Source organism: Doryrhamphus excisus, linkage group LG9 (assembly GCF_037039965.1).
Source record: "Doryrhamphus excisus strain RoL-2023G ecotype Guam linkage group LG9, RoL_Dexc_Guam_v1.1, whole genome shotgun sequence".
NCBI lineage: Eukaryota > Metazoa > Chordata > Actinopteri > Syngnathiformes > Syngnathidae > Doryrhamphus > Doryrhamphus excisus.
This window is the reverse complement of record NC_136365.1, coordinates 7993528-8015193: the sequence shown is the minus strand read 5'-3', so window position 1 is coordinate 8015193 and position 21666 is coordinate 7993528. Positions and strand designations below refer to the sequence as shown.

The window sequence follows — 21666 nt, the reverse complement described above, 5'->3', positions numbered from 1 at the left end:
AAATATAAATAACGTCATTGCCATGGGGCCGTCGCGAGACCTGATGAGGCTCTACCAGTTTTCAACATTAAAATCAGGGGTGTCCTAAATTTTTCCCACCAAGACCCACATACTGAAAAACAAAAGAGCGAGGGGACCACTTTCACTTTTTCATGGCAGTATTTATTATGTTCTAAAAAGGCTAAACCATCATATAGTGCAGCGGTCTCAAACACGCGGCCCGCGGGCCATATATGGCCCGCAGGACACTAGTTTGAGGCCCCCGCCTTGATATGAAAGTTTAATGTTAGTGCGGCTTGCGCAAGTTTGATATGGATGCTGTATGGTATCATGTACCCAGAAAAAATTATTACGTTTGATTAATGTTTATGTTAAAGGTTAAATAACTGTTAATAGTTAACCTCCTATCTGTGTGGAAGTGGTAAGTTTTTGGCTATTTAAGTTTAAAGGAAATAACTTGAAGGCTACCGTTTAGGTTGCTAGCTCTCTTGTTTGCGAGTTAGCATGTGTCTCAAGACCCTGCAGATGCGAAATATGTTGTAAATAAAAAAAGTATAAATGTGACTATAGTCATGTTTTGTCATGTCTACAGGGCTCTAATAATGCTTTGTTCATTTTAATCTGAAAAAAATAATTGGTCTACCCACCAACTATATGTGGTTTCTTAAGTTTTTATTATTTGCCATTTTATTCTATTATTTATTTATTACTGATTGATTGATTTTCTTTATTCTTGATTTGTTTATTTATTTTTCATCTTATTTTGTGCAGAAAAATAAAAATTAAGATATTTGACAACAGTGGAATGTTTTATCAGAGCTTTTATTGTAGAAAGCAAAGTTTATTCATTTTTCTGTTTTTAATAAATGCGTTTTTTGTTGTTTTTTTTTGGAAAACCTGATGCGGCCCAGTCTCGCCCAGACCCTAGCTCCAGTGGCCCCCAAGTAAATTGAGTTTGAGACCCCTGACATAGTGTGTATTGTGTCATTAGTATCAACATTTCTGCAGTTTCTGTGTGGTTTAAATTTAATTATACAATGCGTCACAGCCCATAAATGGCCCCCTTGCTGCACTTTGGACACACTCAATGTATTACGAATCAGTACAAACACAATAGAAGAGGGAATAAACAAAAATAATGACTATAATGTTTCCGACTTCTGAAGATACAAACACAGAGTGGTAGAAGAGTCCACTTCCCTATGGTACAAGGGCCACAATGGCTGTGTGTGAATGCCTTGTGTCGGCCCTGAAGCTGCAGCTGCTGCCTCCACAATAGACATCAATGAATGGGCACATGCACACAAAGAGCACTACGGCACACTGGGAGAAAAGGATTGAATGGGATAAGACTGTTATGTTCTTTTTGTCAAACTCTGAGGTAGAGTTAGAAAAAAAGACAATGGTCTCATATGTGTGTGTGTGTGTGTGTGTGTGTGTGTAGCTTTCTCTGGCACTTTCTTCTTCTTCTCAGCTTTTCCACTTGACAGTGGCCTGGATGCCAGGATCAGGGGGGAAAACCCATAAAATCTCCCTTAAAGCCACTCAATATTTATTGGTAAAATGTTCCACTTTCTCTTTGTACGCAGTGTTTTGTTTTTAAAAAGGGATCTATTATGCTTTTTCCAATTTTCTGACCTATAAATGTTGTTAGAATGTTGTATTCTTGTGTTAATGTGGTTAGCGCATTTGGAAGAGAGCCCTGGAAGAAGTTTGGGATGGCTCAAAATGCTCGGTTTCAAGAGGCGTGGTAAAACTGTTCCTTTGTGATGTCACAGAGGGGTGGACTTCCTTATATGGTTCATAGTTAGAAAGCACTTTTGGGCGTGTGACCAATCCCAGTGGAGTGGGCATGCCTGGAGGCGGAAAATTAAAACAGACCGTTTTGACAGGAAGCACAAATCAATGGTTGCCAGCCAATCGCAGACAATGTGGAATTCTAAGAAAACCAAAACATGGGAATTTGTGGGTTGTGGAAAACTGTCGGTGTGTCCTCCATGAGTTGAATGTCGGAATGGTTTGAAACAGTTGTCTGTGGCCTGATCTTGACTGTTTATTTCCAAATCATCCAACATGTCATACTGTGCTGCCATAGTCCATTTGTAATGCTGCAGGGTGTGTCTCATCCCGACATGTATTGAAACCCCCAACAATTCAAAGGAACTGATGACCTAAAAGGTTAAAAAAAAAAAATCCAAACTATAAATACTGTATGTTTCCGACTGCCTGTTGAAGCAGTGATTCACTGTGGAGAACATGAAACAGAAAAAAGGGTGTGTTCAAGTCCAACAACAGAGAAGATGGAGTAATGTTCACATGAAAGCACCATCAACACACAGCCCTTACGTAGCAGAGGCAGTCGAGTCAAGAAAATAGACACTAAAAGCAATCATCTACTCTGATAAAGCACATACCAAAATGATCTGTAGCCCAGACAGGAAGCAAGAAGCTGCATAATGCATGATGATATTACATTAAGTGGCTGGATAGCAAGCATGCACCATATTATCTGAAACACAGCGCCTGGTATTTCACCAGGAAATGACATCATCACACTCTGAACAATCTGTAAGTTTGCAACACAAGCATGCACGGCTGTTCTGACCGACACATAGTTTGCAAACAAAGCATAATGGCAGGGGTGTCCAAACTTTTTCCAGTGAGGTGAAGACGCGTCTTATCCATATAACACTCTTTACTCTGTTTTCCAATATTTGCATACATTTTAAAAACTTTGTAATTGTACTTTTTTTTCTAAAAATCTGAGTACATTTTCTTCTTGTGATATTTGACTTTATTCCCATAATATTATGACTTATTCCCCAACCTAATTTTTCAAAAAATTACACCTTTATTTTTTTGTTTCATGTAGAAAAATAACATTTGTTCTTTAATATTTAAAATCTATGTTAGTAAAATGACAAAATTTTTCTGTTTAATTTTTTCTGGTTTGAATATGACTATTTTTCTTTTTTAATATTTGACTGTTTTGGTTTTATTTCTTGCCACAACTATGACTTTAGGCCCATATTATTCTGATTGTTTTGAAAAACATTACAACTTTTTGTCTGTTTGTCATAATGTTTCAACTTTTGAAAAAAAATAACATCTTCTCTTTAATGTATTGACTTTATGTGACTAAAATGACCTTATTTTTCTTCATGTTACATTATTCTCGCTATGGCATTTTCTTATTTAAGTTTTTTCCAACTTTTATGGGTTTTTTTTTAGTTTTCCATTTAAATTATAATTTTACACTGTGGCACAGGCCAATATAAAAACAGCCGTGGTCTGCAAATGACCGCATTTTGGACACCCGTGCATTATGGCCAACTAAATCCAAACATCAATAGTATCAAAACTAATGGTAGTATCAGTATCAGACTAATACCAGCAGAATGAGGCTGATACTCTTCAGTTCACATCCATATTTCTTTTCACCAATATCACAATGTGTTTTTTTGAAAATCCTGATCTTGAAAAAATTTATCGTATCAGCAATACTGGCCATGTATCTACTTGGTGTTGGATCGTTACCTAAATTTGGAGTCTCACTTTGGTCCCTACTTTGGAGTCCCTACTAAACATTTCATTCTGCACAGATTTCTAAAAATGAATGGTACACTATTAGAGACATAATTCCTTCACGCCCTCTTTCGGCACTATGGAGGTACTGCAAGCACATCACTTTGTGCCAGCAATATGGAAAATTTGACAGAATTTTGCACCGCTGGTTATGACAACAAGTTGATATGACATCAGAGATGATCCAGGACACTTTAATAGAGTAGATTTCGTACAATAACGAAAATATTTTCTCTTATTGTACATTTTGTCAAGTACTGACCAAGTGCAGAATATTTGTATATAATATTTATACATTGTGTTGGACACCTGTAAGATCTAAATACACATTATGTATATAGTCCATCCATTTTCTATGCCACTTGTCCTCACTGGGGTCATGCCTATTCTGGAGCCTATCCCAGCTGACTTCGGGCGGGAGGCACTGTACACCCTGGACTGGTTGCCAGCCAATCACAGGGCACATATAGACAAACAACCATTCACACTCACATTCATACCTATGGACAATTTGGAGTCACCAATTAACCTAGCATGTTTTTGGAATGTGGGAGGACACCGGAGTACCCGGAGAAAACCCACGCATGCACGGGGAGAACATGCAAACTCCACACAAAGATGGCCGAGGGTGGAATCGAACCCTGGTCCTCCTAGCTGTGAGGTTTGCGCTAACCACTCGACCGCCGTGCCGCCTATGAATGAAGGTGTTCGAAAATAATAAAAAAAAACCTACAACAATTGTGCGTTTCATGCGGTATACAACATAAAATAAGCATAATAAAGACACAAGTGAAGAGAAAGTGAAGATGAACTATTACAGCACGGCCATATACATGTTTTGGACGTTGATCCAATTTTTACTAAAAATCTAAAAAACTCCCAAATCAAATTTCCAAATGTGGACAATGTAGCCCCATTATAGACAGATGGGGTGGCTCCTGCAGACTCCTCCTCCATTTTGTGTAATAATGACCAAGGATGTGAGTGCATCCCATTATACTGAGCAGTACATAGATTGTGCAATCTAATCGAACACAGCAAGCGGATGGACCACTAGTATGCTTTTGCAGCATAACTGCAGCAGGAGAGGCACTTTTTTAAACATCATACACTGAAAATGTAGCATTGTTGTACAATGTTGCACACTGTGCATGTATTGTGAAGACACCGTGTGATGTGTTATCTACTTTCTTGACACAATTTGAAATCACAAAAAAGTAGAAAATCAGTCCATCAGCACCATCATGGATGTATAGCTGCAGTACTGGTGCTAATTTTGAGTTGTGCGTCATCCAAAAAAAAAAAAAAAGTTGGAAGACTTAACAGATACCCTGTGTAAAGAGGTGATCCACACTGAGGCCAGAGCAAAAAAAACAAAAAAAAACAAAACACAACAGTATATCAGTCCCAATGTTGTTGTGAATTGGCTTACTGGGTTTGTCTTATTTTGCCAACGGGATGAACTGACCAGCAGGCGAAAACATACATCCTCTGTGGATCTAAATCATAAAACACTAAACCGGACCAAAAATGGCCCGTGACATAAATATACGTGCTAAAAGTCACCCACAAAGCCATTTCTGGTTTTCCTGAGTACTTCCTGATGAGTCGGCTGCAGGGAATATAAAAGACTTACACATTCCTTTATCGGAACGCTGGGCCAACTGATGGACGACTCTTTCAGTCAAGTGCTGGAAAAAAAGCTTGTTCAGCGGGGCAGGGCACAGACGATGTGCGGTGCATCTCTATGGCCAGCTGGGGGGGTGCTTGAAAGACTTTATGGTCTACATTAGTTGACCAGAAGGACATCCTCGTATGTTGTGGTTCTGAAAAATATAGGATTATTATTCTTTTTAAACAGCCATATAGATCTATGTTTTGGCAATAATGTCAGTGATCGTCATCACTCATAAACATAATAGTGCTACTTGGAACTCTGCTTGTTAACACACTTCATACGCACTAGGTCTGACAAATAATAAGAACATGGAGCAGGAGGGATCGCTTTTGCCAACTTGGAGACATTGTCGCCATATGTAGCTGGTAATCAGACCCTTCAAGATGCACTGTTTCAAAAAAAAGTAGCAACTCGTGACAACTTGGAGAGGTTCCATAAGTACATTTCTGAAAAATGTCATTCAGCATAGAAAAACTGTTTATGATTTTCTAAATACAATCTTTATCATTATTTGAGCCCTGTAGACATGAAATAACACCCATGCAGTCACCTTTACACTCCTATTTTCATTTGTTTATACCACATCGCTTAAAGGTAATGCACAGGCTACAGGATCACTGCAGGGACACAAGAGACAGCCGTGGCTTTAACCATTAGCAAGCTAGCGAGCTAACTAGTTGATGTGAAATTTATTTACTGTATTCTAAAGTTAAGAACGGGTTTAAAATGGAGTTGGGAAGAAGGACAAAAAGAAGCCAAAACTTTACCACTTCCACAGGGAATGTGAGGAGAACGTATTTGTTATTAACTTATTAGCGATATTGTGAGGGGCGATTACTTACTATTCCTACATTTAAAAAAATGCATCATGGCCTCTTACATCAACCCCGCCGTCCCCCAATCCAACACCGCCACAATTCCTTCCCTTGCCTGTGTTTAATCTTTGATTTGCTCAGATGTTGAATACATACATTATATATATGTAAACAGTATGTTTGTCAGGAGAAAGCAATGTGAAATGTGTGCTGTGGTTGTTACCTGTCACAGCAGCAGAAAAAGGAGCATGGTGATGTCTCCAAGCCCCGGAACTTTCCAGAACTTGGTGCGTCTGTGCACTCTGCTATGAAGGCATGGAGGTCTGTAATGTGGATGGGCTCCTGGGTTTGGTGCTGGACAATGAATAGGACACAAAGTGGTATTTTACACAAATTTCTCTATAGTTTCTTCTTTTTCAGGTCATTATTGCAAGATATGACTGTGATTACGTTTCATTCGCTGGTTAAATATGGCAGTGACACAGAGAGGAGCTCAAGGAATCAACAACTTTGATTGGTGGATGTTAGAAGCCGAGATAATGCTATGTGAAATGCTATGAAATAATAAAACATCATTAGATATACAGTCCATTGGAATTGTATTATGTTATTTGCTAAAATGACATTTTGATTACATTCTTTTTATAATATAATTTCACTGAATTATAATGTAATAATTTGTGTACCGAATTTAAACAAGTGAATGAGGTGAACTCCTACCTTGATAGCCTCATATGCTCCTGTGATGAGCGCGATGAAGAGCGACAGCACCATGTAAATAAAGAGGGAGATGAAGGTGTACAGGTACACCTGGCTGAAAAGCCACACCAGCGTGCTGCTCTCCTGCATTCCCGAGAAGGTCACAAACATATCGTCGCCGTTGATGAGGGAGAAGAGGCATTCCGACACCATGGACAGAGAGCGGAACTGAAGGACACGACACAGTGAGCAGTGTATTTTTATATATATATGAAATATTTGAGCAATCCAATTGGCTATGTATGACACCATGCTGATGAGACATTTCCTAAAAGCCAAACATAAGAATCTTTAGTATTGCCTTACCTTGACATGATATGGCCCCAGGACGATCCAGCCGCAGAAGCAGTAGCCCAGATAGATGACGGCAACGCAGCAACAGAAGCGAATAACATTAGGAAAGGCTGCTCGAAGAGTCACGATCAGGATCTACTCAAGGAAATGACGAAAAATCAAACACTTCATCCTGTTATTAGCCGATGTGTAACAGTGATTGTAAAGCTTACGTTGTACTTCTGAAAGAAGGTGAGGTAGCGAATGACTCCCACCCAAACGAGGAGGGTGGAGGTTCCTAACAGGATACCACATAAATCATAGGAGGACATATTCTGGCAGGAAAAAAAATACAGATGATCTGCATTACATCAAAAAACAAAATACATCTAGTAAATAAGGGGAAATTCATGAGCTTTCAAGAACTACAACAACTATTCGACCTGGACGAAAACGATTATTTTAGATACATACAAATGAGAAATTACTATGACAGGAAAATAAAATTCTGGATGAATAGAAGAAGACATGGGCTGATTCAAATGGTAATGTCTGCCTACAAATCCAAAACTACGAAGATAGCATCCACACTATATCAAAATTTAATGGAAGGAAAGGCAAATACTATTATATTAAAGAAAAATGGGAAAAAGAGCTCAAAACAAACATTACAGAAACTGAATGGTTGGGTATGATTATGACCCAAAACACCACAACATCATCTCGGGTCTGGAGGGAGCATTGCTGGAAGAATATAATTAGATTTTTTTGTTTTGTTGAGTGTGTTTGTATTGCTGTTGATGTTTTGTTTAGAAAAATATAAATAAAAATTAAAACTGCAAGCAGTGATGAGCGGGCTCGAGCACCCCGACGCGCTCGGGGGTACGCGCGGGTCGGGGGTACGCGCGGGTCGGGGTTGCGCGCGCGACCGGACGGGCGCGCGGACGCGCCGTACGAAAAACCGCGGCGAGCGGATAAGCGGTAAGGGAGTCATGGCACTTGCAATTTTCCGCCAGGAGGGGGCGACAGCGGTGGCGAGGCGGGTGCGCGGTCACGTCCCGTCCGACACCGCGAACCGCCATAAAAAAATTCACGACGATCGGACCACGCGGTAGGTCCTTGCGGCGGATATACGTTTCCGCCTGTGGGTGGCGCTATAGAGTGGTTGGCCCACACGGTAACGGACCGGAGGGTACCCCGAACCAACAGAAAAAATTAGGGGCCGATCCGACCGTGCGTAAGGAAGTTACGGCAGATATACATTTCCACCAGTTGGTGGCGCTATAGCGTATGTACACACACAGTCATAGACCAGAGGGTACCCCAGACCACCAGAAAAAATTTGGGCCTGATCCGACCATGTGGAAGGAAGTTACGGCTATATACATTTCCACCAGTTGGTGGCGCTATACAGTCGATGTACACACACAGTCATAGACCAGAGGGTACCCCAGACCACCAGAAAAAATTTGGGTCTGATCCGACCATGTGGAAGGAAGTTACGGCTATATACATTTCCACCAGTTGGTGGCGCTATACAGTCTATGTACACACACAGTCATAGACCAGAGGGTACCCCAAACCACCAGAAAAAATTTGGGCTTGATCCGACCATGTGGATGGAAGTTACGGCTATATACATTTCCACCAGTTGGTGGCGCTATACAGTGTATGTACACACACAGTCATAGACCAGAGGGTACCCCAGACCACCAGAAAAAATTTGGGCCTGATCCGACCATGTGGAAGGAAGTTACGGCTATATACATTTCCACCAGTTGGTGGCGCTATACAGTCTATGTACACACACAGTCATAGACCAGAGGGTACCCCAAACCACCAGAAAAAATTTGGGCTTGATCCGACCATGTGGAAGGAAGTTACGGCTATATACATTTCCACCAGTTGGTGGCGCTATACAGTCTATGTACACACACAGTCATAGACCAGAGGGTACCCCAAACCACCAGAAAAAATTTGGGCTTGATCCGACCATGTGGAAGGAAGTTACGGCTATATACATTTCCACCAGTTGGTGGCGCTATAGAGTCTATGTACACACAGTATAACAGACCAGAGATTGACCCAACGCACCAAAAAAAATTTCAAGACAATCTGACCATGAATCAGGAAGTTACGGCAGATATACATTTCCACCAGTTGGTGGCGCTGTGTTTAGAACATGGCTTCTGGAGCATTAGGTGCGTCCTGTCATGATAGACGTCTCCACCGAAAATCATAGTGATACGTGTAACGGGTGGCGAGGGATAATGAATTGAAACTTCTAGGTGGCGCTAGTGTGTCAATTTAGATTGGTGTCACATGGGAGCACCACCAGGGCGCTCAGGCCTGGATTAAGGCCTCACGTTTAAGATTTCAGCAGCCTGTGACCTTCTGCAGGCAAATGATGACCTTTTGATGGTCAATGGCGAAGGCTGACCATTCGCCGTGGCCACGCCCCCCACATGTGCTTTACACACATCATAGTCCATCAACTGACATCATCAGTCTGTCAGTCAAACTGTGTATTGACTTTGATGTACATTGCTTCAAGGCAAGGCCAGACACCAGGCAGGGCCAGATATGAAATGGTCAAAGTTTGGTGGCGTGCCACGCCCACATCCTATGGAGCGGCCCAAAATCCTTCGCAATTTAACGTGGGCCATCCGTCTAGTGTCCGTTGATGCAACAACGGACTCATTCGGTCAAACCCCCTAGGAGGAGTTCGTCAAGATACGACCCATACATCCGCCCCCAAATGGCCGCCGCCACCTAAAATGGCCGACTTCCTGTTGGTTTTAGAACATGGGTTATTGAGACTTTTTTGTGCGTCCTGTCACGAGTGATGTCTCCTCCGAAAATCATGCCGATACGTGCAACGGGAGGCGAGGGATAATTATTTTAAAACTTCTAGGTGGCGCTAGTGAGTCAATTTGGCTTGGTTTCATATGGGGGCCACACCAGGCCGCTCAGGCCTGGATTCTGACCCCCCCTATGAGTTTTCAAGCCCATGCGACCTTTTGCGGGCGAATGATGACCTTTTCTATGTAAATGGCGAGGCCGGAGCATTCGCCGCCAGGCCACGCCCACCACGTGCGCTTTTCCTGCATCATGGTCCATCAACAGGCTTCACCAGGCTGTCAGGCAGTGACCTTGTGACCCCGATGTTCATCTGATGAATCTCCTGGCAGAAAAGGCCTCATGTAGATGACACGCCTTTAGCCTGTCGCCAATAGGTGGCGCTGCGACAAAATCAGGAAGTGACCTACGGGGACCTTCGGGGCGGGGCCATGATCACATGTACCAAGTATGATGAAGATCTGACCACGTGGAGCCAAGTTATTCACGTCTACAGTTACGCTCAGCGTGCAAGGCCCGGACATATGAAAATGGGCAAAATTTGGGGGCGTGCCACGCCCACATCGTATGGAATATCCCAAAATCCTTCGCAATTTAACGTCGGCCATCCGTCTAGTGTCCGTTGATGCAACAACGGACTCATTCGGTCAAACCCCCTAGGAGGAGTTCGTCGAGATACGACCCCAACTTCTGGCACGAAAAAGGCCGCCGCCATCCAAAATGGCCGACTTCCTGTTCGTTTTCCAATATGGGTTCTTGAGACTTTTTGGTCCGTCCTGTCACGATAGACGTCTCCACCAAGTTTCGTGACGATAGGTGAAACTGGTGGCGGGGGCCAATTTTTTCAAAAATTAAAGGTGGCGCTAGAGAGTCAATTTTGGAACATTGTTTTCGGGACCCCCACCAGATCGAAATTTTCGCCAGACCTGACGCGCTTGCAAAATTTGGTGAGTTTTCGGGCATGTTAAGGCCCTCAAAATGGCCGTCCTTTCGTCAGAATAAAAAACGGAACGATTACAATAGGGCTTTCGCACTGGTCAGTGCTCGAGCCCTAATAAAGTATAAAAAAAAAATACATCATAATCTGCAAAAAGTCCAGTTCCCACCTTTGATTCAATGCCAATTTTGATGACACTTCCAATGATGGTGAGGATGTCACTGACAATAAGGAGGATGTACCACCCGTTGATAAACTCCATACGGTCAGCCCAGCACACTTTGCGATCCAGATTGTCCTTAAAGAACTGTACAAACTCCTAACAAACATAGAAAGATTTAGCCAGGGATAGATATTTTATCGCATTTAATCCAGGATGCACTGCTCACCCTTTGCAGAATGATGCCTCGCAAGATGGAGCGACCACACAGCAGCAACGACAGCGTGCACACGACAGCCACGGCGACATCGAACGCAACTCGTGTATAATTCTCAGCTGGGGATTCAAAGATTCAAACAATCTTTAACATAGTTACAGTATGACAAAATTCTATACATGTATATATGTATTCATTTAGAAAGATCCAATCCGTTGTCGGAGGATTTTACTATCCACTCCAAAACATGTGGTTCACATCACAAAATTAGATCGATTAGATTAAATTGAACATCCACCAAATTAAAGACAAACCTAGAAATTAATAATAAATAATTCATACAATACAGTACAAATAATTACAATGTTAAAGATGTGTTGTGAAATGCAAATATATATTAATTCATAAACTTTTTAGGGCGGCACGGCGGTCAAGTGGTTAGCACGCAGACCTCACAGCTAGGAGACTAGGGTTCAATTCCACCCTCGGCCATCTCTGTGTGGAGTTTGCATGTTCTCCCCGTGCATTTCTCCGGGTACTCCGGTTTCCTCCCACACTCCAAAAACATGCTAGGTTAATTGGTGACTCCAAATTGTCCATAGGTATGATGTGAGTGTGAATGGTTGTTTGTCTATATGTGCCCTGTGATTGGCTGGCGACCAGTGATTGGCTGGGATAGGCTCCAGCACCCCTGCGACCCTTGTGAGGAAAAAGCGAAAAATGAATGAATGAATGAACTTTATTTAGCACTGTTTTTTTCTGGATTTTTCTTTAGGTTTCCTTCTCTCAGTCAAAATAATCCAAAGATAAAAAGTCTTACTGCTCATATATTTCTAACAATATAGTATAGTAGTATATATAGTATCTCACCCTGCCCGGAGACACTGGGGTCTTTGCACTCCTTTATGGAGGCCTGGTTCTCCAGTCGGATTTTCACTTTGCCGCTGTGAGCCTTGTTATCCAGCACGATCTATATGAGAAGAAGAAGCAAGAAAATAATTAGCTATTGTGTCATACACATAACTGATTATCAACTTTTCAAGTATGACACGGCCAAACATACTGACAATGCAGGTGCATTGCAGAATGCATCTCTTATCACTGTATTTACATTTACTAAACACCTGCAACAGCCTGAATACGCACAAGTCTAAAACATATGCAATAATGCAAAATATTAAACGTTCCCCACCAGTGGGTTCACATGCATGTCTGTTTCCAACAATGTGTTCTGCATGCTGCACTACTCCAAGCTCTCTCACTTCCTCCCTGCCGTGTGACTCTTATCCAATGCACTTCTGCCACTTTGTGGCTGTTTTTATGTCTTAAATGTGCTCTGAAATGTTAATGCATGCAATGTTCATTCATTCATTCATTCATTTTCTGGAGCCTATCCCAGCTTCGGGCGAGAGGCGGGGTAAATCCTGGACTGGTCGCCAGCAAATCACAGGGTACATATAGACAAACAACCATTCACACTCACATTCATTTGGAGTTGCCAATTAACCTAGCATTAACCTAGCATTTTGGAATATGGGAGGGAAACCGGAGTACCCGGAGAAAACCCACGCATGCACAGGGAGAACATGCTTCTCCACGCAGCCGAATGGGAAATCGAACCTGGCTCTCCTAGTTGTGTGGCCTGCATGCTAACGACATGACCACCCTGTATGGTGGCCACACAGTCAGGAGAATCTGGAAGACCTGCGTTTGAGTCTCCGCTAGGGCATCTCTGTGTGGCATCCCTGTGCGTGTGTGGGTTTTCTCCGGGTACTCCGGTTTACTCCCACATTCCAAAAACATGTTAGATTGGCGACTCCAAATTGTCCATAGGTATGAATGTGAGTGTGAATGGTTGTTTGTCTATATGTGCCCTGTGATTGGCTGGCGACCAGTCCAGTTTGAGTAGTGTTTTAAATCATCAAAATACAGCAAGATACTGCATTACATGTTATCATCAGTGTGTGTGTTAATGTATGATTACAGCATGTACTGTATATCAAACCATGCAACGTTGTTAGAGGTTGTCTTTTTTACATGGCTTAATAATCAAAATAGGTGTATCCCAATGGTAGCATTGTAAGCTAGCCCAAATTAACTAGTTTTCTCGTGTTAAAATGCACAGAAAAGGGAAAGAAGATTGTGAATGATGGGCAAAATTCCCCCAAAAAGTGCAGTTCCCCTTTAAGTTCAGGAAACCCTGCTAAACAATTTAGTACATGAATCAATTATTCGAGTGATTTGCTCACCTTTATGTAAAATGTGTAGCAGTCTGGAATTTCATTGTTGATAATAGTCTGCACATTGATGGCCTTGAGCTGAAACTCTATTGTGACATTGATGAACCTTGCAGCAAGAACACATGGGCACAAGTTAAGTGAGTATACCTACAAAGATGACCCAAAATGGAATCATTACAGTATATTTATTGTTAAATTTGTCATCATGCAAGCATACGGCCTGGGGCGTGCTAGCACCACAGTAAATAAAAGAACGTGTTGAATGTCATCAGATACAATCATTGCCACGACCGAGGAGGTTCCACTCAAAGCCATGTGAAAAATGAAGCCTTACTTGTGGAACTTGAGTGTAAAGTTCTTGTAAGAGTTTGTCAGTGGGGCGGTGGGGACCGTCTGAGGGTTCACGCCTACACAGTCTGAGGAGAAGAGAAGGGTCAAGTTGAGTCTACATGTTGTTCAAATCACTGTTTCTCCAAGTCAGAGTGGGGAAAAAAAATAATACAAATGTTCATGTCAACATTATTACCCCCAACGAGAGAAACATGGGTATACTAATCCAATGGTTTTTTTCCCCACATGAGAGATACTTATGTTGACACTTATGGCGATACTTTTTAATAAATTCGACATGCTGGCTTGTTTGTGTTGATGGGCTCCCATTGCTTATTATTAATATCCCCACAAGCACACCTTGCATTGCTTCTCATGAAGCGTCACTCTTTTGCTGTGTGTGTCCATGCTAGCAGCCCTGCCTGTCACTGTATGAGTGACAAGCACTCACTCTGTTTGCCATTGACTATATATGTATGTATGATGCATCCAAGTGCTGAACCAATGCACAGAATGAATCCTCTTCTTGCCTGTTTGATGGCGAGAGATGAAGAAAAAAATATAAAAAAAACAACCCTCATTGAGATGTAGTCAAATACCATAGACTAGTTAATGGACGTCCAAACATTTTAGAAGGTCACATCATTGAAGGTCACATTGAAGGTTTGATAATAATTACATCTTTCATTCATTCATTTTCTACCGCGTCGCGGGGGGTGCTGGAGCCTATCCCAGCTGTCTTCAGGCGAGAGGCGGGGTACACACTGGACTGGTTGCCAGCCAATCGCAGGGGACATACAGACAAACAACCATTCACACTCGCCACTCACCAATTAACCTAGCATGTTTTTGGAATGTGGGAGGAAACCGGAGGACCCCAAACTCCACACAGAGATGGCCGAGGGTGGGATTGAACTCGGGTCTCCTAGCTGTGAAGTATGCGCGCTAACCACTTGAGCCCAATAATTACATCTTAATTTATTACTTTTCGTGTCAGTTTGTGTCTATGAACCAATTTTTACTGTAGAAAATGCGTGAGCCAATCAAAAGCAAGCTGTGGACTGCAAGGCTCCCTGAGCCAACTTTGGAAACCCCGACTCTAGTTGCTTCATTAGTAACACGTAGTAAGATTAACAGGAACTACTGAACTGATTTTTATATTTTCATGTGAATTTGGTACCATTCCGGATTTTATTTAAAAACATGTTAAGAATGAATTATATTTTTATTCAGTTTTTCAGTAAATAATGCATGGACCCTGATGATACAATTCAAGCATATGCAGGACATAAATGTACACAATTGAGGTTTGTTTGGCCTTGTAGATGGTCTGCACGTGACTGTCCTTGGGAGTTTTGTCTGTTGCAGTTACTTCCTCTTGGAGGTTAGATTAGCGTAACTTCCGCCAAACACATTCATATGAGTGCAACAAAAAATCCATAATACCTTCTCTTCTGGGAATGTACACATGCAAAATATTGTCATTCTGTTCCAAGTTTAAGCTTAATAGTGTACATGAATACATACACTTATTGCAATCATTTCAATTCATTGTTACATACATGTCAAACTCTCTAAAAAAAAAAAAAAAAGATTTGTGTTGCACCTGTGATGACGTGCGGGTCGATACTGAAGGTGTCGTTGGCTGGATCTATGCGGCCCCTCTTGTAATACTGCTGGCAGAGTGACAGAGCGCTGCCATTCACGCCGATGCCGTAGACGTACGCATAGCGGCCCACTGTGGTCTCTGGTAGAGCCAGATACTGGACAGAAGATTCATTTACTTTTATTTTATTTTCAATCATTGAACCACCATCGAACACAACACTAAGGTGGCGGGTCACCAGCCAATTGCACGTCACATACTGTATAGACAAACAACCATTCACACAAAAAAAACTAGAGTACTCATTGAGTGCTGGGACATACCTGCTCGATAGCGTAAAAGATGTGCTCATAGACGTCTTGTTGTGTGTACACAGCAAAAGAGCTGTCTGAGGACTCATCAAAGTCTTTGAGAAAGAGGTACTTAAAGGTCATAGTGTTCTCCTCCTTGAAGGTCACCACCACCTGGTTACTGAGGCCAAACAGCACCAACTGTAGCAAAGAGAGGAAGTGACTCATCAAAGATGAGAAAAGGGTCCAAGAAACATGTCAGGGGTGATGGATGCCACGCATACTCTACCTGAGCAGTGACAATGATGATCTTGAGTAGCTGCAGGACCAGCTTGTAAGGCTTGCGGCCCTTGGCGTGGTATTTATCACAGGGACTCATGAAGAAGTACTTCAATTTTCTGCGAATGGCCTCCTCCCCTTGGTCGGCGCCGACCCAATGTTCAGCCGTTCCAGTGGGAAAATTATGGTTGCTATGGTTGTCGTAGTGGTTGGTAACGGGACTGTCATGCTCACCGCTGCTTTCTGTGGACCCATATTGGCTCACTGAGTGGGAGAGGCTTCCACGTTCTGGAAAAACAAAGGCAATTAAACAGTGCAAACTATATTTAGTTTGAATATCGATATATATCCCAATATTCTTTCCACAAATGTACTTTAGACAAAATCAAAGTCAAAGCCAAATATATGTGTGTCAAAAACTGAATAGGAGGTTTTTTTATTTTTATTTTAAAGCTTCATGCAACATGCACATTAAAAAATTGAATATAAAAATAGCTGCTAAAATGAAGTGAGCCATTCTCTTTTTTAAATAAATACAGAAAAAGACAAATATAATCTTTTGATAACAAACCTTTAGCTATGCTCAAATCCTCAGCTAATAACAAACACAGCCTGAGCCTGGTTTATTGATTATTGTGGTGGTATTATAACTGTGGTGAGACCAGTGATGTTGTTTGGTCTAGAGACAGGGCCACTGAGGAAAAGACAGGAAACAGAACTGGAGGTAGCAGTGATGAGGATACTGAGTGACCAGGATGGATAGGATCAGGAAGGAGTACATCAGAGGGACATTACATGTTAGAGACCTTGGAGATAAAGTCAGAGAGGCCAGAACTGAGATGGTTGTGACATGTCCAGAGGAGACATAGTGAATATATTGGTAGAAGGATGCTGCGTTTAGAGCTGCCAGGTAGGAGGCGTAGAGGAAGACCAAAGAGGAGGTTTATAGGTGTAATGAAAGAGGACATGAGGGTAGTTGGTGTGAGAGAGACAAGGTTGGATGGAGGAGATTGGTTTGCTGTGGCGACCCCTGACGGGAAAAGCCCAAAGACAATGAAGAAGCATGAGCTACAGTTAGTTAAAATTAAAAAAAAGTTCTTATATATATATATATATTCATTTTTTTTATTATTGTGCCAAAATGTGTACAATATACAGCAGGGGCGCTCATTACGTCGATCGCAAGCTACTAGTAAACGTCACATTGTAGAAGTCATGTGACATCCGTCAGCTGACCCTTCCTGAGTTGATCTTGCTCCCCTGCGGGGTTTCAACCTACACATGGAGATGCAACTTGCATCTTTATTATTCTGATTATGGATAAACTAACAGAGCAGTAAGATTCACATGAATCTAATTAGTCATCCAAAGTATGGATTACTAGCATCATGGTTGCTGATTTTATAACGTTTTACTTCAGCTGGCTTCATCAGTGAATAAAAGATAAGCTGCCAATCTTCAGCTTCAACCTCTCTTTTCTTTGTCTGTTCATTTGACTTCCAATTTGTCCCCTTCGGCGCTATAGTCATGATCCCCACATGTGACTTTAACTCTTGACTTCCTACACGCAGTGGACCAGCCAAAATTAATCCTGAGTCTACATGCAAAAGCACACAACTATCAACAACAATCTTTTTACTTTACTTTATGATATTTTTATAAGCTGCAACAAAGTTCTGTAGGTTGGAAGTGTCGATTTATTTCACACGAAAGAAGCGTGCCTAAGTGGGTCCGGAAAAACAATAAGAATTATATTTGTTAATATTATGAACATGCATTAATACAAATAAGAGCTACCGTTTGAATACCCTTGCTCCGCTCACTTTCTGCAGTTGAGTAAATAAGCATCTCCAGCCACTATATGAGGAACTTCTGTCAAGTCTTTACGGAACATGACGAGGGTACATTTTGTATGAAGTCCACAGCTCACAAAGAAGGCCAGTCATGCTTTATCCATGTCACATGGGTCAGCTTACAAGGCCAGCAGGCCATAAACGGCAATAGGACCATCCAGCACTGACTGGGTAGGCAACAAAAGCCACGGTAGTACATCACTACAGAACACATGACAGAGAACTTGATGCATATGAAACATTTTGAAATTGAAGTTGTCATCATCAATATGCGCAAGAGCAAGGCCAAACAAACAGCTGATTCAAGACCCAGTAAGTCAGCAAAAACGAACAAGCAGCTTCCTGGATAGAAAACGGAAGTATGGCATTGAGTATGAATCAGCACGAGCTAGCTTTCCTGTCAAGCTCTGTACAAAAAGTGAAAGACAGCAATTAAAATAGTATTTGCTAAGCAGGCTTCTGTTAAACAAATACAGCTGCAGAAATGTTCACATTTTTAAATGACTTAATGACTAATCGCATCATGGAATGCATTGTCTGACTTCACAATTGAGGCTTTTCATTCTGGGCAGAATGCAGAACAAATTACGATTAAAGTGCTGTACCAAAGTTCTGCCTTTAGAGAACTACTAGTACTACAGCAATCCCTTGTTTATCACAGTTAAGTGGTTCTGTGATAAGTGAATTTACACAAAGTAGGATTTCTTGTTTATAAATAGAAGATTTTTGTAGTTACAGCATAGAAAAATAGCATGAAAAGGTTTCTAAATGTGTTTTTTTAAGATCTTTAGAGCCCTCCAGACATAAAATAACACCCCTATAGTAACATTTATACTTGTATTACCCAATATAATAGACATAATAAGAGTAAATGAGCAATTTAAGACATAAATAACACTTGTGCAAGGGTGTGTGTGTGTTTGTGTGTGTTCAAAACCATGAACCTCATTGAGCTTCAGAATTAAGTAAGCAATTGACCACTAATGCTAATTTTTCTGTTCAAACATGTAAAGTACATCTTAATGAATAAATTATAATATATTTTGGGGAAACCATACATTTGAAAAATCACACATATATAAAATACTTTAACAAAACAAAAGTTACAAAATTACTAAATATGATTATCATATTACAATACAACGCCCTAATAAACGCTGTAAATAAATGCTGGGTACTCTCTGCAGATGAGTAAACAAAGACCAAGGCCTCTATCTCAGGAAATCAGCATAGTGTCTCTTAAAAAAACAAACAATAGTAAAGCCTAGTAGTGTACTGAATCAAATCCGGTACCAATAAACCCCATTTGATGACCGCTGACATCTTCTGTTGTCTAATAGGAATCTCCTCCAGATGAGCAATATAGGCTTGGTAAGATGGATCTGAGTGACAGACTTTTATTTAAGCTGGTGAGCAAGAAGCCAGGCCATGACAGGCCTTGCGTGCCAGAAGAGAGTAAAAAGAATCCAAACACTTAAGATTTCATGCAGACAAACAGAGTGACACAAGCGTCGCCACGTATCTTTGATCAAAAGAGCGTGTCGACTGTCACAGTCGATAGACATTGGACAAAGGAAAATTGGGCACATGCAATGCCTCGACTCAAACAGTCAATCATGCCGAGTAAATCCGCAGAAATATCTGGCTCTTCGGGTTCATGACCGTCTGTGGGGCGAGGGCAGCAACAGCTATGGAGCGGCCCACCTGTCAATCAAAATTGAGAAGCTGTCTACGAGCTGCTATCAGTGCCATACATCCAGTCTGGCAGCCAGAGGCCAAACACACTTGAGTATTTGAACCTTACTATGAATCTTCACTATAGGAAAATGCAAATTTTTAAAAAAGTGTTTAAATTAAGGCTGTTTAAATTAATGGTTAAAGAAGCTAACTTAAGCCAACCGGTACGAATCCCTTTAATCGGTCTACGTGTAAAAATGTTCTGATTTTCAAACCATAGACCGATCGCAGTTTGTTTATGATGTCAAACAAATTCTTCAAGATCCGATACACTTCATTCATCTTTGTACGTCGTCCATACGCTAGTGTCAGGATTGGGCAAAATGTAAATTTTTTCGTATGTCGCACATGAAAACTCCTTGCGGATTTCTATGTGTGTCATGCACCACACACGAACCCTAACATACATTGAGATATTTCGTACATCCTCGATGTGATGAAATCTTACTCCTTCATGGTCAAAACAAATTACTGTTTATGCTGTACATTGTTGTTCATATTTGATGTCATCTATTTATTCTCCAGATTATTATATATTATTTATTATTACACGGGAGCCAGGCAACGACATTTCGTTGGCAATTTCACTGCACAACTATGTTCCACATGAACCACGACAACAACAACAAAATGCACTTAAGGCATTTATACACTCAGGATAATAAATATACAGCATACAGTATACATATACTCACTATAGGTACAACTGCAATTGAATCTAATAAGATCCAATTCAATTCATCTATATTTATTTCAGTTTAATTCAAAAAGTGAAAATTTTACTACATCACTACACACAAGTTCTTTTTTTTTAGATCTGAAGAAAATCCCAAATTATAAATTTATCAAAATTAATTTTGATGTGTTAGAATTAGCCTTAATGATAGCAGGTAAACTCTTCAGGACAAAAACTCATCTCATGCAGAAAATGATAAAAATATGAGCCGACTGGAATGTTGTGGATGTCTGAACAAAAGACAGCAAACTGCCGCAAAACACAATACGATGTGCTAGGAGAGAAAAGTTACTAACACAGGACGAAAACATTCTAAACGTCAATGAATGTGAATGTCAGTATTATATTACCTGAACGGTCACGGTGTCCCGTCGTTGACATGTTTTTATCTTTAAAATCCTTAAATAGGTCAGTTGGGTGTCTAAAATTCAGGGGTTTGCTGTCTGTTCGTGTTTTTATGACCGTGCTGTGGAGCAACAGTCCACTGATGGGGCTGCTCCACTGTTGTTAAAACTTGTTTCCGGTCTGGTCACGTGACCGACACCATGTGACCGGAATAAAGTGAAAGAAGGTTCAGGCGAAAACACACGACGATAGAGGCTGAAAAAAAACGATTTTCCTCGGGAAAACAGGTTGAATGTAACAGGTTAATGACTAAAATGAGATGCAACTAGGTAAAGATAAATTATTTGTCTATCCGCAAAGTATACGTCCATATCATTTACTTTATTCAATGTTTATGCCCGCACCACTGTAAAGTGTAACATGACGAGAATCAGAATATAGAATATAGAATCAGAATATACTTTTATCTTCCCCCAATTCCTACTATTCTTTCTTAAATTGTACATCTCTTTCGCTTTTCCATGTTTTGTTGACAAAAATAATTGCACATAATTGTCATCTCCCACCGTCACTAAACCAGCAGTCAAAGAGAGTCAACTCATATTGACTCACAATTCCCTCTTTTTTATTTCACACGTTTGAGACTCTTGGTCTGTGATATCATGAATATAATATAATATTAAGAATGAAATAAGTTTTATTTTTGAGCAATTGTTTATTCATTCATTAATTTTCTGTACCACTTATCCTCATGAGGGTCACAGGTGTGCTGGAGCCTATCCCAGCTGTCTTGGGGTGAGAGGCGTACACCCCGAACTGGTCGCCAGCCAATCACAGGGCACATATAGACAAACAACCATTCACACTCACATTCATACTATTGACAATTTGGAGTTGCCAAATAACCTAACATGTTTTTGGAATGTGGGAGGAAATCGAAAAAAAAAAACACACACACATGCACGGG

General features: G+C 41.1%; 1 protein-coding gene across 1 annotated transcript; it reads right to left on the bottom strand.

The window, feature by feature from the left end:
* Nucleotides 1–610: 610 nt before the first annotated feature.
* LOC131102858 (mucolipin-1) lies at nucleotides 611–20882 on the bottom strand. Its single transcript, XM_058048528.2, has 14 exons — nucleotides 20705–20882; nucleotides 16039–16316; nucleotides 15783–15950; nucleotides 15460–15616; nucleotides 13858–13939; nucleotides 13533–13629; nucleotides 12154–12253; nucleotides 11296–11402; nucleotides 11076–11225; nucleotides 7344–7445; nucleotides 7144–7266; nucleotides 6799–7005; nucleotides 6302–6432; nucleotides 611–5411 (listed from the first exon to the last, which is right to left on the bottom strand). The coding sequence occupies exons 1-14, from the start codon at nucleotides 20733–20735 to the stop codon at nucleotides 5375–5377; spliced, it is 1770 nt and encodes a 589-aa protein (XP_057904511.2). The 5' UTR covers nucleotides 20736–20882; the 3' UTR covers nucleotides 611–5374.
* Between the last annotated feature and the right edge of the window lie 784 nt (nucleotides 20883–21666).

What these genes read in the sequence shown, in the direction of transcription:
- LOC131102858 (XM_058048528.2), bottom strand. Translation starts at nt 20,735, where the DNA reads ATGTCAACGACGGGACACCGTGACCGTTCAG. An exon ending in TCATCATTGTCACTGCTCAG is followed by an intron (nt 15,951 to 16,038) that starts GTAGAGTATGCG and finishes TCTTTGCTACAG; the next exon opens with TTGGTGCTGTTTGGCCTCAG. An exon ending in CGACCCGCACGTCATCACAG is followed by an intron (nt 13,940 to 15,459) that starts GTGCAACACAAA and finishes TCTTCTCCTCAG; the next exon opens with ACTGTGTAGGCGTGAACCCT.